General features: G+C 45.6%; 2 protein-coding genes and 1 pseudogene across 2 annotated transcripts in view; 1 reads left to right on the forward strand and 2 right to left on the reverse strand.

The window, feature by feature from the left end:
- Window positions 1-1,613, reverse strand: part of LOC136538865 (probable carboxylesterase 18) — a 3,366-nt gene extending 1,753 nt beyond the window's left edge. The window contains exon 1 of the mRNA XM_066530806.1: window positions 1,205-1,613. The gene's annotated coding sequence lies outside the window, so the exon portion shown is untranslated. The remainder of the gene's footprint in view (window positions 1-1,204) is intronic.
- Window positions 1,614-5,879: 4,266 nt separating this feature from the next.
- On the forward strand, window positions 5,880-9,765 carry LOC136538866 (uncharacterized). Its single transcript, XM_066530807.1, has 6 exons — window positions 5,880-6,722; window positions 7,403-7,522; window positions 7,630-7,683; window positions 8,056-8,219; window positions 9,002-9,178; window positions 9,267-9,765. The coding sequence occupies exons 1-6, from the start codon at window positions 6,195-6,197 to the stop codon at window positions 9,481-9,483; spliced, it is 1,260 nt and encodes a 419-aa protein (XP_066386904.1). The 5' UTR covers window positions 5,880-6,194; the 3' UTR covers window positions 9,484-9,765.
- A 3,484-nt stretch (window positions 9,766-13,249) lies between these two features.
- LOC136538867 (aquaporin TIP3-1-like) lies at window positions 13,250-14,629 on the reverse strand (annotated as a pseudogene).
- Window positions 14,630-16,993: the final 2,364 nt, after the last annotated feature.

Genomic DNA, 16,993 nt, shown 5'->3' on the forward strand with positions numbered 1-16,993 from the left:
AATTTTGGTCTGCCAGAGGGCAGCTTGGCCATGGGCCGCTTGATTGTATTATATAGGCAAAAGCTTACTTGGTTTACAAGGAAATAGTTCAACCACTACAGCATATTCTAGCGCATAAAGTAGATGCTACCTAGATGCTAAAGCATCAGCTGTAAATAGCATTACAGCGAATAGTAAATAGCTAGATAGATAACTAGATACATTGAGGAATCAGCACTAGGCTTAACCCTCAAAACGGACAGCATCTGTGCTTCTTATCACATAGCAGAGATTGTGGTAACCAAACCACAACTATTGTCACTGTGCAAAATTGCTCAAACTCGATCCAAACTACAACAGGGATGGAGCAGCTCAGCAGGGCTGTAGGGGTGCCCAACATTACCTAGTATTTCTATGATAGATTAAAAAAAAAGAGTATCTCCATGATCAACAGCACAGTGATTAGATAAGTCCCTGCTGCTGCTAACCTGCTAACCCGCTACTGCTAACCTGCTGCTAACTGAAAGGCTGCCATTGATTATATTCGTCCTACTCTGATTATCAATTTGGCTACCATTTGCAATGCAAATTAAATTGTTCATGATGATCTCACTACACACCTCTTCTATCCTCTTCGATATCCATCGGATGAATTTATCCACTAGCATTCATAGTCTAGAGAAGGATAGTATGTAAATAAGGAATCTGATGGCATAAATTAGAAAGTTGTACCCAAAAAACATAGAAGATGAATACTATATTGGACGATAAGAGTCCTATACTTGTTAAATAACCATTTTTAAAGAACCTGATACTGCTACATCGTTTTGTTATCCATCCATTTCAATAATGTACTTATATGCTAATTAAACATGAAAGGAAAAACAAACCGTCAGGCTACAAACCAATCAAAGACCACATGTACTGATGGTCAACTACCGACCACATCGATCAAAGACCACATCGTTCTTCCACTTGTTACACTACTGAATCAGCACTGCACTGGTGTCTACTACTCCTAGCATCCTATCCTATCGATCTAGCCTGACACATCGTTCTCTCATTTAATCAGTGCCCTATCTAGTAGTTGAAATCTCAATCACCACATGTATTCCTGTCAATCAAAGCATCAAGGTCTAATCGAACTCCTCCCTCGATGAGGGTCACCAAGAACAGAACATCACAAGAACTTTGACAACGAAATTGTGAGACGCTAGAAGCCTACCTCACCGTTCCGCAGCGCACCAAGCCTCTCCGCCGCCGATCCCTGCCTCAGCTAGACCGTCCTCGCTCGCACCGTCTTCACCTCCTGCCCGGCGTGCCCTTGCCCCAGATCCGGTCGCAAATCAGGCAGCGTGCTCGCTCAAGGCCGCCATCGGCTCCGCGGCGAGGCGAGCGGTCGTCGAGGTCTCGACAAGTGGTTGGGGGAGGGGGAGGGGGAGGGACCGTCGGGGTCGGGTACGGAGGCGGCGCGGTACCTGGCGGGGCGGCGCAAGAAACCCTCGCCCCTCGGCACCGAGCCGAGGACGAGGCCGATAGTTCTCGTATTTTTTTTCAGACCTATGATTCTATGAAGACGACTTTTTTTTTAACACCGTTTTTGGGCCAAACCAGGTGTAAAATTATTGGGCTCACCGGGCAGGAGGTGAAGACGGTGCGAGCGAGGACGGTCTAGCTGAGGCAGGGATCGGCGGCGGAGAGGCTTGGTGCGCTGCGGAACGGTGAGGTAGGCTTCTAGCGTCTCACAATTTCGTTGTCAAAGTTCTTGTGATGTTCTGTTCTTGGTGACCCTCATCGAGGGAGGAGTTCGATTAGACCTTGATGCTTTGATTGACAGGAATACATGTGGTGATTGAGATTTCAACTACTAGATAGGGCACTGATTAAATGAGAGAACGATGTGTCAGGCTAGATCGATAGGATAGGATGCTAGGAGTAGTAGACACCAGTGCAGTGCTGATTCAGTAGTGTAACAAGTGGAAGAACGATGTGGTCTTTGATCGATGTGGTCGGTAGTTGACCATAGATAGGGCACTGATTAAATGAGAGAACGATGTGTCAGGCTAGATCGATAGGATAGGATGCTAGGAGTAGTAGACACCAGTGCAGTGCTGATTCAGTAGTGTAACAAGTGGAAGAACGATGTGGTCTTTGATCGATGTAATGCAGTTGTGTCGGGAAAAAAATCGGACGGTAATTTACACCGGTTTTGCACTAATACAGTAAAAGCGACGGTCAAACTAAGCTGGTCTGATTTAGCTTCTGTTTTTTAATATAAATGGAAGCCGTAGAAATAAACGTGGCCAGAATAAGCTGCTGAAAAACGTGGCATTTAGCTGTTGATTTCAGCTTATTTTAGCCATAAGCAGCTTATAAGTTGTACCAAACAGTCCCTTACTAGTGGAGAATAATGCCATATGATATTATCGTAAAAAATGCAAAAGTAAACGGACGTTGACCTACAATATATATAGAAGTGCAAGCATGCTCAAATTTTTATTTGCCTTCCCAAACAAAGTGCGCCTACAATCTAAATAAAAAGCACAAGCATGGCAAAATTATGATATCATACAAAGATGCAAAAGTAAACGGGTGTTGACCTACAATATAGAAGTACAAGCATGCTAAATTTTTTACTTGCCTTCCCAAACAAAGTGCACCTACAATATAAAAGCACAAGCATGGCAAATTATTTGCCTTCCCAAACAAAGTGCACCGCCACTCCGTTGAGTAATTATCTATCAACTCAAATAGTCAAATGTGCATACCTCCCATCATATATATATTGCACCAACAATTTAAGTTGGAATGAGTTAATTAAAAAAAGTGAGAAGGCAGAAGAAAATAGATCATCTCATCTCTCAAACCAAATGCACCTATAGATTGTCATTCATTTCTTTTTTTCCCTCTCTCTTTGGCGCCACCGGTGACACTCAGGCCTTGTTTGGTTCTTTAGCCACCTCTTAACATTTATGTCACATCGAATGTTTGACGAGTATTAAATATAGACTAATTACGAAACTAATTGCACAACTTGTGACTAATTTGCGAGACGAATCTTTTAAGCCTAATTAGTCTATGATTTGACAATGTTGTGCTACAGTAAACATATGCTAATGACAGATTAATTAGGCTTAAAAAATTCGTCTCGGAAGTTAGCCTCTATCTATGTAATTGATTTTGTAATTAATCTATATTTAATGCTCCTTATAAGCTGTACCAAACAGTCTTCAGTGGACATCCGACGCGGTGATGCCAGCGAGGACGTCGTTGGTGCCTTGTGGGAGGGGGTAGCGATGACCGACCGGGTAGTACACCGAGATGGCCAAGTTTCAGCCAGTTCGTTTGGCTGTGGCTTGTCGTAAACGATCGTAAAATTTCAGCCGGAACAGTATTTTTCTCTCACACAAACCAGCCAGCAGTACTTCTTCACGAACCAGCCAACCGAACATGCTATTTATCCTTATCCAAACAAGATAATGCGTAGGGCTAGGTTGGGATCCTAATCCTAAGATTATGAATTTATGATAGGTTGATTAGGTTCCTCCACACTTCGAAATAAATGGAACGGCAGGCCAATATGAGGACTCGTTCAACCTTTTTCCCGGAGTATAGTGTGTTGTCTGTACACGTAACCGGGAGAGCTTGCGGGCAGATCCCGAACGTACCGGGAATCGTCAGGATAAACTATTTAGTCGAGTCATTCTGCTACACGTACTCAAGCTTAATTAAGGCGATGATAATGCCATCAGCTTGGGAAAAAAAATGGGCATCGGTTTGGAATACCCAGTGCAACGGGTAACTTTTAACATCGGTATCACATGAGCGACTCGGCGACTACCAATATACCTGGTGCTGGTCTTCAAGATTCCTCGTGCAGTCGTGCTGGATTCAAAGGCAGGACAATAAAATACTCTTTGGGACACACGAACGACTTATATATGAGGAGTTCAAATCTTTCACAACATTATTGGACCTGTATGTTTCCCTGTTGGTGGATCAAGCTCTCAGGCTTCTAGAAGCTTTTTTTTTATTAATATTCAAAACAATTATTCTCTTCATTTGAAAGATTCCTATATGTTTCCCTGTTGGTGGATCAAGCTCTCAGGCTTCTAGAAGCTTCTTTTTATTAATATTCCAAACAATTATTCTCTTCATTTTAAAGATTTGACCTTATAGGTCTGTGCTGGGCATAGGAATTTTTAGAAATGAAAAGATATGATGTATAGAAAACAAAAATGAGAGATATAGAAGAGATGGGATAGAAATATATTGGTAAAAGACAAAGATATATTCCGAAAAAAGAAATGAGTATTGGAATGTTGTAAGATCAAGGGCTAGTTTGGATGCCAAAATTTTTGGCAAAATGCTACTGTAGTGTTTTCGTTGTTATTTGGCAATTAGTGTCCAATCATAGTCTAATTAGGCTTAAAAAATTCGTCTCGTGAATTTCGTCTAAACTGTATAATTAGTTTTATTTTTTATTTATATTTAATGCTTCATGCATGCGTTCAAAGATTCGATGTGACAGGAAATCTTGAAAAATTAGGCGTTTTAGAGGGGAACTAAACAGGCCCCAAATATTTTTGAAAAAAAAACGGATACCTATAAGATCAAATATTTTTGGGACAAGATTAAATTTAATTGATACAAATCATAATGTTCTAAACTACTTTAAATATTTAACCATGAGTATACTTAGCTATGTCCGTCACGACTCGCTTTGGCTTCCCATTTTATGTTTGATGAGAAAGATCCAGGCATCTCGAGTACTTGTATACTCCCTACGTTCAAAAATTGTAATAGTATCAGACTAGAGAAAAGTCAACAAAATAGATTTTGACCATTAATTTCTCTTATATAGGCCCCGTTCGGCTTACCCTATATTCGACTTGTTCGACTTTTTTTTTTCAGCAAGAACATTGTTTTTCCTCTCACAACAATTCAGCCAGAACAGTGTTTTCAGCCAGTTTCAGCCAAAATTCTGCCAGTCGAACGGGGCCATAATATAAAGTCAACGACTTAAAAATCAATAACATCCTATAAGCACTTTTAACACAGATCTATTAGTGCAAGTTTAATGGTCTATATTTTCATATAATTTGATTAATAATTATTGGTCAAAATTTATAAAGTTTTGACCTTTTTCTCTGGTCAAATACGATTGTCATTTCTAAATAGAGGGAGTATATCTCTATCTCCATCTAAAAAAGACAGTATTGTCATCGTCTACTCGGTGATATCAAGTTTTAATCTCTGCTCATGGGTCCACGTCTGATTAGAATCATCTTTCACTTGAGCTCACGCATCGGCGTTCTATCCTATTTCAATACGAGGACAGGATCGACGTGTACACATCCACGTTCCGTCATGAAAACCTTGGCCCCGGTACAAGGCACGGATAAAAAAGATTTGACAACACGCAAACTACACCTCCTTCCAGAAGTATGGGACTCGCGCACGAGGACGTCAACAAAATCGTGCGGCAATTCAATACTCCTGCCAGCCTTGACAGTCTACGCCCCTACAAACAATAACCTACAGACAGCCCAAAAAAAGGGTTAGGAAACACGCCCTGTTGTTGGCTTGCGAATTGCAGAACGCCTTCGTGCCTCGTGGGGGTTGGGTCCTTCCTTGGCTTGGGATGGATGGCATTGGCGCCGGCGCTGGGTCCCACGCTCCGTCCCCATCCACACCGCTAAACCCATCCTCCGACGATTGCCAACCGCCGATGATGCCGTGTCAGCGGTCGCACCGCGCCCGCGCGCGGCGGCAATGATTAACCCGCGCAGCGATAACCATCACACGCCCCTAATGACGGGGATTACGATTATTTTATTACCATCCACCCCGCTGTCTCGCCCCCCCACCCACCCGTTCCCATCCATCCCCCAGCGCCGCTGCCACGTCGTCGCCCACCAACTCACCGGCGAGGTTTAGGACGGACACCCAGCGCATCTCGCCGCGGCGGATGCCGTATATATCCGCGCGCCGAGCTTGAGGGACGCCCCCACCCCACCACCACCACCGCCCGGCCGCCCTTCCCCTCGCAAATCACCAAACTGCCCCTCGTCGTAAAAGGAAGGTGACGAACGAACGAGGCAGGGGAAAGGGGAGAAGATTTTTCAGATTTTGCGGCAGCGACCTACCCAGCTCCGCGAGAGAGACCCGACCGACCGAGCGGCAGCAGCCAGCTACCTTCCCCCGTCCCCGACATGACGCCGCATCTGCCCGCCGTCTCCTGCTCCTCCTCCGCCTCCACGACCACCACATCCCGCGCCGCCGCCTACCACCATCACCACCACCTGCTCGACGCCGCCGCCGCGCCGCCGTCGTCCTCGCCGCACCAGCACCGGAGGCGGAGGCGGCGCCGGGTGCCGGGGTGCCTCCGCCCGCGCCCGCCGCGCGCCGCGTCCGTCCGCTGCTGCGCCGCCGCGGCGCCCGCGCCGCAGGCGGCCCTGCCCGCGGCGGCGCGCGCAGGGGCGGAGGCCACCACGCGGGTCTTCGTCGTGTCCGACCTGCACACGGACTACCCGGAGAACATGGACTGGGTGCGCCGCCTGCCCGCCGAGGTCGGGGCCGGCAAGGGCCAGGGCGTCGACGCGCTCGTCGTCGCCGGCGACGTGGCCGAGACCAGGGACAACTTCGCGCGCACCATGGAGGTGCTCAGGGAGCGCTTCGCCGCCGTCTTCTACGTGCCAGGGAACCACGATCTCTGGCTGCGCCGCGAGGGCGGACGCTACGTGAGTCCATTTCCTTTGCACCCGCTACGTTCGTTGATGCATTTCTTCCTTGTGCTGCAAGTAAGGTGTTTGACGAAATGCCTTGGCGTACCTATCACGGCATATTATGCTGTTTGGTTAGTCCACTCTGATGGTTTGAGCTAACCCAGTAATTCCACTTAATTTTTGATCCAATGGTACATTGCAACGCTCGCCTGCAGCCTGGTTAGCGTGTCTCCTGTTTTAGGAGGCCTAATTTTAGACGCACTGCAGTGCAGAGTTTACCAATGAGGTTTTCATTTTGCTCATTGGTTTGTAGCAGCCCCGTCTATCTGAACTGCATTTCAGTTGTAAATGCTGTTTTGTGCTTGTAATATTGTAATTCTACTTGTTTCTTGACAGAAGGGTTACCATGGCACTCAGATTAGTTGTTGCCGGCTGATTCCCTATTTAGTAACTTATGCAAATTATTAGTTGCGTATAATCCACAAATGCTGCAAAGTGTTGTCTCAACTGGAAAAAAAATGGAATGTGGGATTGTATTGTTAGATAGAGCATAGCATAAGTGACAGTACATCACATTCTTCTTGGAGTACATCATTCAGCTTTTCCTTTTTGACGAAATCATTACAACATTAACCTTATTTTCTAATATATATCATTGGTGAGGCTCTCTCAGTTACTCAAATTATTCCTTCCAGATGGATTCACTGGAGAAACTGACTGCATTGCTTGATGCGTGTAGTGAGCTGGGTGTGGATACAGGCCCAAGAACAATAGGTGACTTGGGAATCATACCATTGTTCTCATGGTATCACAAGGTTGTTTATTTTTCTTGCTTCATTAACATTTAAGATTTTGTCCGAATTATAATGCACTACTTTCCTAGAATTATCCCGCTTTCTCATCTTGCTTAATTGTCCTCCAGAGCTTTGACAAGGAGAAGGATGTTAACAGTGTGCGTGTCCCTTCGCTAGAGATGGTAGGTTGGTCTTTCCCTCAATACCTACTCATTTGCAGAACACCATTAGTTACCAAGTACTGTTACTTAGTGCAGTTTAAGATTTCTTGAATTATATACCCCATATCCTCAAGGGGTTTGCTTGATTTATTTTGCAAAATTAGATATCTCAATATCAGCTATTTAAACCATGAGCACCAAACTAACAAACTAGCTCTCGAAACTATAATGTTCAATGAGAAATGTAGCATGCATACAAGCCATAGGCACAAATATTTACTGGTGTGGACAAGCAAAAACAATCTTGTGCTCTTTCTTATTTTCTTATGTAGAAAATTGCATGATTCCTCTTGATATCTTTGAACTGATAGGTTTACGGTTTTGTATAATCAGGCGTGTAAAGACTTCCATGCTTGCCAATGGCCTTCAGACCTGACGAATGATGACGAGGCTCTTGCTCTTTACTTTGACAAGCTGAATGACAAGAATCATGATGCTATTGAAGAAGTGAAAAGTAGCAGCAAACAAATATTAACATTTTCACACTTCGTACCCAGGTGCATTGTGCTCCTCCTACCTAGACCTTCCATTTTTCTGAGCTTCTGTTTGATATTTGTTTGACCTTCGGTTTTGGGTATGCTTGACTGAATTACTTGTTGAAATGCAATTAGTGATAGCCACCCAATAAATACCTTTCTTTGCTGCTTCCATTCCTCCTAGCATCTCAGTTTGTCTGTTGCATCTCTTTCTTGCTTTGTCAGCATCCTAAAGCATTTATATTAATTATTATTGGTAAGTGTGTTTCATTTCTTGTTGCATTTTTATGATGAAAACACCTCAAAGAGAAACCATCTTATCAATCAAGGTGCCAACTTGGAAGCAACATTTGTATCTCAGTATCTGCACTAGCGACTTCATATTTGACCCTTTTTTCACCCCAAAGGAAGACATTTTGTGTGGTTGTGTAGCATTTCAATTCCCCAACTTGTTTGGGACTTAAAGGCTTTGTTGTTGTTGTTGTTGTTGTTGTTGTGTGTTGTTGTTGTTGTTGTTGTTGTTGTTGTTGTTGTGTAGCATTTCAATTGCAAATCACATGGAAGAAAAGTGGAAAACAGTAGTTTTCATACTGGCTGTCTAATTATATGAAATTGCAGATATACCGGCAATTGTGAATCTGTGATGGAGGCTATTCCTTCTTTACCTAACTGGATTGTCTTGCCCCTGCTGTATTTATGTTTTCAGTGTTGTTTTGAAATTGCCCATTGAACATTTAGGATGTTGTAGTATGCATTCATGAAACTCCAAGCCCAAAACTAATGTCTTCTATACGACACTGCAGGCAAGAGTTGTGTCCGGAGAAACGCATGCTTTATTACCCATACCTTCCTAAGGTCATTGGCTCTGATTTTTTGGAGAGGAGGCTCAGAGATATACACAGCAACAGAAAAGACGGAGCAGCTTGCCATGTTTTTGGGCACACTCATTTCTGTTGGGATTCTGTGGTTGATGAGATCAGGTACTGATCTGGTGGTCTGGCCATTTCTGAGATCAAGATGCATGATGATTATTCTAATTCTAACGATATAAAATTCCTCCAGTTGCAGGTATGTGCAAGCCCCTCTGGCATACCCTCGAGAAAGAAAACGTCGGATGAACAGTGAAGGCTGGCTGCCATTTTGTGTATACCGTGATGGTTTCAACCCAGAAATATATCCGGCATTGTGGTCAGACTACTACAACAAGAACAAAAGAGAACCCGAGAACACTCAGCTCGCGCCGTGGGTTGCCAGCCATTTCGCGAAGTACCACAAGTTCCACTGACCCTTTCTGAGTTCCCTTGGCTTTTAGCCGAAGTGGATGCGGTTCGTCTGTTCAGGATGGTGTTGAAACCTGCATTTACCTGGGAAAAGGATTATTGACGTTCTACCTGTACATGAACTTTTTCTTGTTTCCACTCTTACCATAACTTTTGGGCAAGTAAGCGCCAGCCTCTGCTCGTTGTATGTTGCAAAAATCTGAATAATGTGTATAAGATTCTTCAAAGCCTTGCTGCAGAGATAGTGAAATATAGCTGATTCTGTTCATCTAACAAGCACCATCTGTCCTTTTTTTTTTGACTTCTCCCTAGTGGAGTTTTAAACTGCAAAGTCACAGATAATTCTGCTTCACCCTCATTACTATTTTAGGTTATTCTTAATGGGGCATTCGCAAATCATTTGTCTGAAATCTGTGGACCAAGAGGATTACACGTGGCTGGCGCCTGCCTCCATTCAGGCTTGGGAAGGGAAAGTTCGCGTCGCGGGGCGTGCATCATTACATCTTTCCCGTTCCTCCGATAGTCGGGCTATGTTGCGCTATGGATTGGAATTAGGGGACAGAGGCAGATGAATCTCATAGTTCAGTGAATGCGTAAATGAACTGATGGAATGAAACGAACCTAGCGATCGATTTCATTGATCATAGGGTGTGAGAGGAGGCTGCACTTGTGCGGTAGTCGTCTGATGCAGGCGGGGATAACACACCCACTGCTACTTCCACTGTGGGCCTGTGTATTTGCTGCTGGGCATGGATGATTCGCTTAGGCCCAAGGCCCACAGCTTCTTAATAGAAGAATCGATACAAATATATGTATTGAAGTCAATTCTTATAGCATTTGCTAAAAAAAAGTCAATTCTCATAGCATATATAGCATATTTCGGATACACGCTTGCGCCCGGACAGACACCCGACGTTCGGACCGGACGTCCAGATCCACGCCCGCGTAGGACGTCCGCAGCTACTCTGTTTCTCGCGCGTAGCGAGCGGAAGACGCGGGCATCGTGCTGCCGTCGGCCCACCCGAGACCACCGTCTCCGTCGGCATCCGTGGTGGTGTCGGGTAGGTTTCCCCATCGTGCTCGAACTGCTGTGACAAGATGGAGAGCAGGGGAGGGGAGCGAGAGGGTGAGGCGCGCCGCGCGAGGGAGGCGCGAGGTAGGAGCCGAAGCTCTGTGGCAGGCTGGTGTCCGCCAGCCACTAGCGCCATTGCAATATTTACAATAGTCGATCTACTTTTGAAACATTCAGATAAAACATTTGTAACATACGTCTTGAAAAAATGAAACACTTAAACATGTGTCTGAAGCACCTGCAAAAACACCTGCAAACACATTTGAAAAGTCATTGTAAAACATATGCAACATCCAGAGAAAACATTTACAACATATGTATGAAATATATGCGACACCTAAATACATACTTGCAACGTACATCTAAAAAATATATAAAAGATTTAAAACAGACGTTTTCAACATATGTGTATAGCCATTGCAATATGTGTAACATCTCGATTTATTTTTGTAACATATATATGAAACACTTACAACATACCAACGTTAACTTCCCCTCCCCTGTGTCACACATATGCGCAACACCTTTTGTGGGCCTCGGACTAGCCTGGCCTCTCGTGATGGTGTACTTTTTGGTCCAGCCTGGCACGAACGAAGTCCACCTCGGCACAGTCCGGCGGCGTGCCGTGCCCTGGGCCTTGCCGTGCCGGACAGGGCGGCCCAGATGCTCATCTATGACGTCACGTACATACTTCGCTCTATTCCGTATAGGTGTAAATCAATACATTGTATAGGTGAGGACGTCGCCTCATTTGCCATGTGCGACGCGCTGATGAGATCATTTTAATCGAGCTTTTCAGTTGATAGTTTGTGTGGCTAATAAGCCGACTGATATTGTTTTGTTATGAGAAAAAATGAGAGAAAAACAACGTATCATAACTGATAAGTTCAAAGTGAATAGGGCAATGTCAACCACCATGCCAAAACTACGTAGTGCAGTGCGGACCTAGCATAGCAGAGCCATCTCCGATCCATGTGCTAATGAGTACGAAAGGTTAGACAATCGGAACCAGCAAGTTTTGATAATGTACAAGTCCTGCTTTTTTTTATCTGGAATTTATTACATACTCCCTCCGTACTAAAAAAATAAAGTCATTTTGGAGATCAAACATTGAAAATATAAATTATGAATAACTTTTCAGTTGTTGAGTTTAGAAATACGAAAAACATTAGTATAGATTTATCTTAAAAAATACTTTCATAAAAATTTACATATATCATTTTTTGATAAATATCTTTATAAAAATAAGTAGTCAAAGTTATGCTTTGAAGACCGTGTCGCTGTCTAAAATAACTTTATTTTTAAGTATGGAGAGAGTACACACTAGTAACCAGTTGAGGTGTGCATCATCTGATTCACCGTCTCCAACGCTGGGGCGACCAACAATGTAACACCCCAGTCCGGAAAGACAGCTAAGATCCACTCTACACGTTAAATGGACCATACCTGCTAATTAATTCACTTGCGCTTTCGTCCTCGCTTCGCACAAAAGATTTGAACCAAAGTTAATAGCCCTACCCAAACGGGACAAATGTCCAGGATCAACTCTCTTGCCCCACGTCCATATTCCCAGCTCTCCGGCCCAAGTGTCATGCTCTTGCAGAGCCATGCGCCACCTGTCCGAGCTCCCGAGCCATATGTCCGTGAAACCGCGAGAGTTGACTCTGAATACCATTTGTAACGCCCTAACCCGTGAAGACGACTAAGATCCACTCTACATGTTGAATAAACCACACCTGCTAATTAACTCTCTTACACTTTCATCCTCGCTTCACAAAAAAATTTAAACCGGAGTTAATAGCCTCCCAGAGCTCAAGCTTTTAAGTTGGTTCAACGCATCCTCTGCTGGTAAGTCTGCCTCCTACAGTACCTCCTGCAGCTACAGTACCAATAAACCCGAGCTACAGTAGGTCAACGGGCCAGCCCATCATCAGACCGGCCCAGCTTTGGCCCATTTAGTGGGGGCTTACAAACAAGCACCTATGCCCGGCCCCTTATTAACCACTTCACACGACACCACAACATAATTTCCGACACGTGCATAAGACTGTCTCCAACAACGCACGCAAACGGCGACGCAATCGCAAAATCCATCGTGCACAGTGTTTTGCGTCTCAAAATCACGCTCCAACGGCGGACGCAAACAAGGCAGCCATTTTGCCTCGCCGGCGAGTCGCAACGCAAAAACGCGTCGCCTCTCTCGACGACGCAAACCACTGTAGACGGAGGCGCCGCCGCGTGGAGGGAGAGAGGAGGTCAAGAGCAGAGAGAGAGGGAGGAAGGAGGCGGAGGGGGAAGGGGCCGCGCCTGTGCGACGGACGCCTGTGCGACGGAGGCCGGCGGAGCGGAGCCCGCGGCGAAGCTGACGCTCGCGGTCGGCAGAGCCGCGTCCAGTGGTGCGCGCCTTGCCGAAGAGGTCGAGCGATACGACGGCCGCCCGGAGCTCGCCAGCCATGGCCTCCATCACCCGCGCCGCTCGTGGAGGCCCTCCCAGCGCCGCGCCCGCCGGCAGAGGCAGCCTCGCCCGCGTCAGATGCGGACGCGCCCGCGCCGCTCGTGGTGGCCCTCCCCGCGCCGTGCCCGTGGATTTGGGTCTGGGTCTGTTGGAGAAGGCGAGATTTGGTTGCGAGACCTTTTTACTGTAGGTAACCTATACATCGTGTTTGTGTTATTTCTGTTGGAGACAGTCTAACAAAACATAGACGACAACAGGACTGGGAGATGCGTGCTAACTAGCTAGCTAGTAGTCCTCCGGCGCGAGCGGCTGGTGATGCGTGCTGTGCGGCGCGGCAGCATCGGCGGACGGGATGACCAGGAACTCGTACACCAGCCCCGCGAGCCCGGCGCCGAGGAAGGGTCCCAGCCAGTACACCCAGTGGTGCCTCCACCGCCAGCCGACGAGCGCCGGGCCGAAGACCCGCGCCGGGTTCATCCCGGCGCCGTCGAATGGTCCGCCCGCCAGCACGTTGGCGCCAAGCAGGAACCCCACGGCGAGCGGCGCGACGGTGCCCACGTGGCCCCGCTTCGGGTCGATCACCGTGGCGTAGTAGGCGTACATGAGCCCGAACGTCATGACGGCCTCCAGCAGCACGGCGTGCCAGTCGCCGACCCCGGACGCCAGCGCAAACCCGGGCGGGCGCGCGCCGCCCGTGGCGAGACGGAGGAGGAGCGTGGCGGCCACGGCGCCCAGCAGCTGCGCCACTCAGTAGAAGGCCGCGCGCACCAGGGAGATGCGGCCGCCGATCAGCGCGCCGAAGGTGATGGCGGGGTTCACGTGCCCGCCCGAGATGTTGACGGCCACGGCGACCGCCACGGCCAGTGCCAGCGCGTGCGCCAGCGCCACGGCCACCAGCCCGCCCGCCGTGCTCGTGTCGTGGTACATCTTCCCTGCACGCGAATGGCAAACCCCGTCTCATGCATCGTCGTCTCGGTCGTCAAGCACTTCCTGGCATGCATACTACGTACCGAGCGAGAGGACGGACCCCTTGGCGGCGAAGACGAAGATGGCAGTGGCGATGAACTCGGAGATGGCGGCGCGGATGGTGGCCGGGTGCATGGCGTCCTCGCTCCGCCCCACCGTGAACCGCCGCCCCGGCCGCACGCCCGTGCTCATGTCGTCGCCAAAATTAAAGCTCAAAAAACCCAAGCAAAGCCAGCTGCCGGCCTCTTCTTGCTAGTTTGCACTTACTCTGCAGTAGGCGCTAGGGGTGCGTACCTCTGCTCTGGCTTCGTTTCGAACTGCCGCTGCGGCGGTAGCGTTGTTAAGAGACGAGTGTGCAGTCAGGAGGTGCGGCGACGGCCAGCGCGCGCGGCGGCGCGCCACGTGTGGGCGCACCGGGCCAGCTGGGCGGCACGTCCCGTCCATGCGTACGCGCTGGTCTGTGCCTTGTGAGCTCTCGTGCTCATCTCTATCCGCGGGGTCGGGGTCGCGTTCGCGTTCCAGATATACGGTGTACGTTTTCCCTACGGATACATATGCATGCTCTCTATCCGTTGCCGACTGATGATATACGGTGGGTCTACTACCATGTCTTGAGCTTGGACAGAAGCAGACAAAACTGTGTGGGCATGCGGCGGCCCATCTCAACTGGGACAAGGCCGGCACGGCTCGCCATGGAACGGCGAGTACGGGCGCGTTAAATAATTCCTTGGCTAGGTATAACCCAATCAAACTTTTTTTTTGAATTTATAACCCAATCAAACTAATGTCGTATAGGCTAGGTATGAGTCTCAATTAATGTCATATAATTAACTTACCATTTTGACAAGATATGTAATATACCGCTGATTGTGAAATCTTTTGATAACCAGGATCATGTGTTGTGTGCTCCCGTGCAGTTTACGGATGGCATCTCTGGTGATTTCTGGAGTTAATTTACTTAGGGTTTGTTTGGATCTCCAAAGAAAAATGGGAATGGGGTAATGGGATCCAATCACTTGGATTTAGGCCCTGTTTAGTTCCTCCCAACTCCCAACTTTCGCACTATGCAAAAAAAGATTTCCCGTCACATCAAACTTGTAGTACATGCATGGAGTATTAAATGTAGACGAAATCAAAAACTAATTGCACAGTTAGGTTGTACTTTGTGAGACGAACGTTTTGAACCTAATTAGTCAACGATTGGACAATTATTACCAAATACAAACGAATGCTACAGTGCACTACAGTGTTGCGCAGTGAATCCGACGGCGCCGAATTCGTCGACCTAAACGTGGCCTTAGAATGAGAGTCTAGAACCCCAAGTATTTGGAGATTTTCGCTAGAATTTGGAGATGTTCGCTCTGCAAGGGCAATGATCACTATGAAAACAAGATCCGAACTTTCCTTATTTTTAATCTAGAATTCAAATTCTATATCCATTGTCTAGTCAAAAATTTCATTATGAGAATGAGATCTAAACAGAACATTAAAGTAAATTAGTCAAAAAGATGACACTCGATTTCGATCCCTACAACTTCGTTGGAAATGAAAGTGCCCTATTTTTTAATGAAAACAATAGAGAAAGAATCTTTCCCTAGGAAGGATATTTGAGCCCTAGGAAAACATGTTCAGCTGGCAAAGCTATCCTACTTATAGAATGTTTATTTCCCTAGAAATCTCGTTCCTATCATCCTATGACAGTCTGCAGAATTTATTACTATTGCGTAATTTTATTTTGGTCTACATTTTACTTTTCGGTAGTGTGCCAGTGCGTTGCTACGGGACAACTAAACTTTTATACTAAAAACGCAGAGATCGCACGATAAGATAACAATACTGTGAAATTAAATACCAACGTTGAAGTGATTTTTAATCCAAAAAGCAGAGTTTGTAAAATTAACACAGTCACGGAGAGCGTGGCGTTGCGGGTTCACCAACTCTACTATATAGATCTTTCTAAATAATGCACTAATAATTTAAACATGAACATGTTGTATTGTTAAAAAACGATACTGCGAGCGTGATGTTCAGAATGTCAATATTACGAATTGAATTTTGTGCATGGCTAAAATTCTCATTGATGATTTGCAATCATCAAGATATGTATTTATAGTATTGTTGGTATATTCCTAATAAAAGCAAATAGAAAGAATGGACACTAAAGAAGGAAGCCAACACCCAAGATTAGTTATATGGTCTTACTGATTAAAAGTACAATTAACTTAAAAAACTAACATAATATATTAAGCATGTTTGACATACTTGAAGAGTGATGTTTTATGAGTGATGTGTCCAAATATTTTTAATACAATAGATATTTTTCTCTGTTAAATGAACTTAGCAGTTCTATGCCAGTTAATATAGCTCCAAACAATCCAATGACAAGTTTTTGTGATGGGACTGCAAAGTATATTTTATATAAATAATTAAAAGAAAAAATATCCATAGATCCTTATTCTTTGGTATTCAGTAGCTAATTAGACATATATTGCAAAGTAAGATGTGTTGAACTGACAATAACAAGTTGTCCTTCGACCAACTTGTCCAAAGTCAAGTGCCCAAAGTAACACAAATTACAACAATGCAAACGGAAAATACAAAGAGCTTGAGCACCGAAGAATGTGCATGGAAGTTCTCTAAAAAGGGTACCTCTTTGATTTCTCTCTTTGCATAGATGAACATGCTAATATTTTTCATGAATAGTAACATCATATTTGCAAAAATAGTATCTGTCAATGGCGTGACAAAGAGATCAGTCATTGATTTTTTTCAGTGAATAAAGACCTACCAGTCAAAATCTTTGCAAAAATGCAACCACCGCTCCATATATAAAATTATAGCAAGCAACGATACCCAGCTCAAATTGCATATATTATATTGTTTAAAACTAAAAATTAGATATATTAGAGAATAGAGAATGTATGAACACTACAAAACTCAGATTGCACATTATACATTGTTTTAAACTAAAAACTGGATAAAAGATTTAAAACTGAAACTTGGAAATTCAGACTGCGAGAAG

The sequence above is a fragment of the Miscanthus floridulus genome, chromosome 2, assembly GCF_019320115.1.
Source record: "Miscanthus floridulus cultivar M001 chromosome 2, ASM1932011v1, whole genome shotgun sequence".
Classification (NCBI taxonomy): Eukaryota; Viridiplantae; Streptophyta; class Magnoliopsida; order Poales; family Poaceae; genus Miscanthus; species Miscanthus floridulus.

Bases quoted from the DNA above. Each gene is read 5' to 3' on its own strand.
- LOC136538866 (XM_066530807.1), top strand. From the start codon at position 6,195: ATGACGCCGCATCTGCCCGCCGTCTCCTGCTCCTCCTCCGCCTCCACG. The intron at 7,523-7,629 runs GTTGTTTATTTT...ATTGTCCTCCAG, and splicing joins TGTTCTCATGGTATCACAAG to AGCTTTGACAAGGAGAAGGA. The intron at 9,179-9,266 runs GTACTGATCTGG...CTCCAGTTGCAG, and splicing joins TCTGTGGTTGATGAGATCAG to GTATGTGCAAGCCCCTCTGG.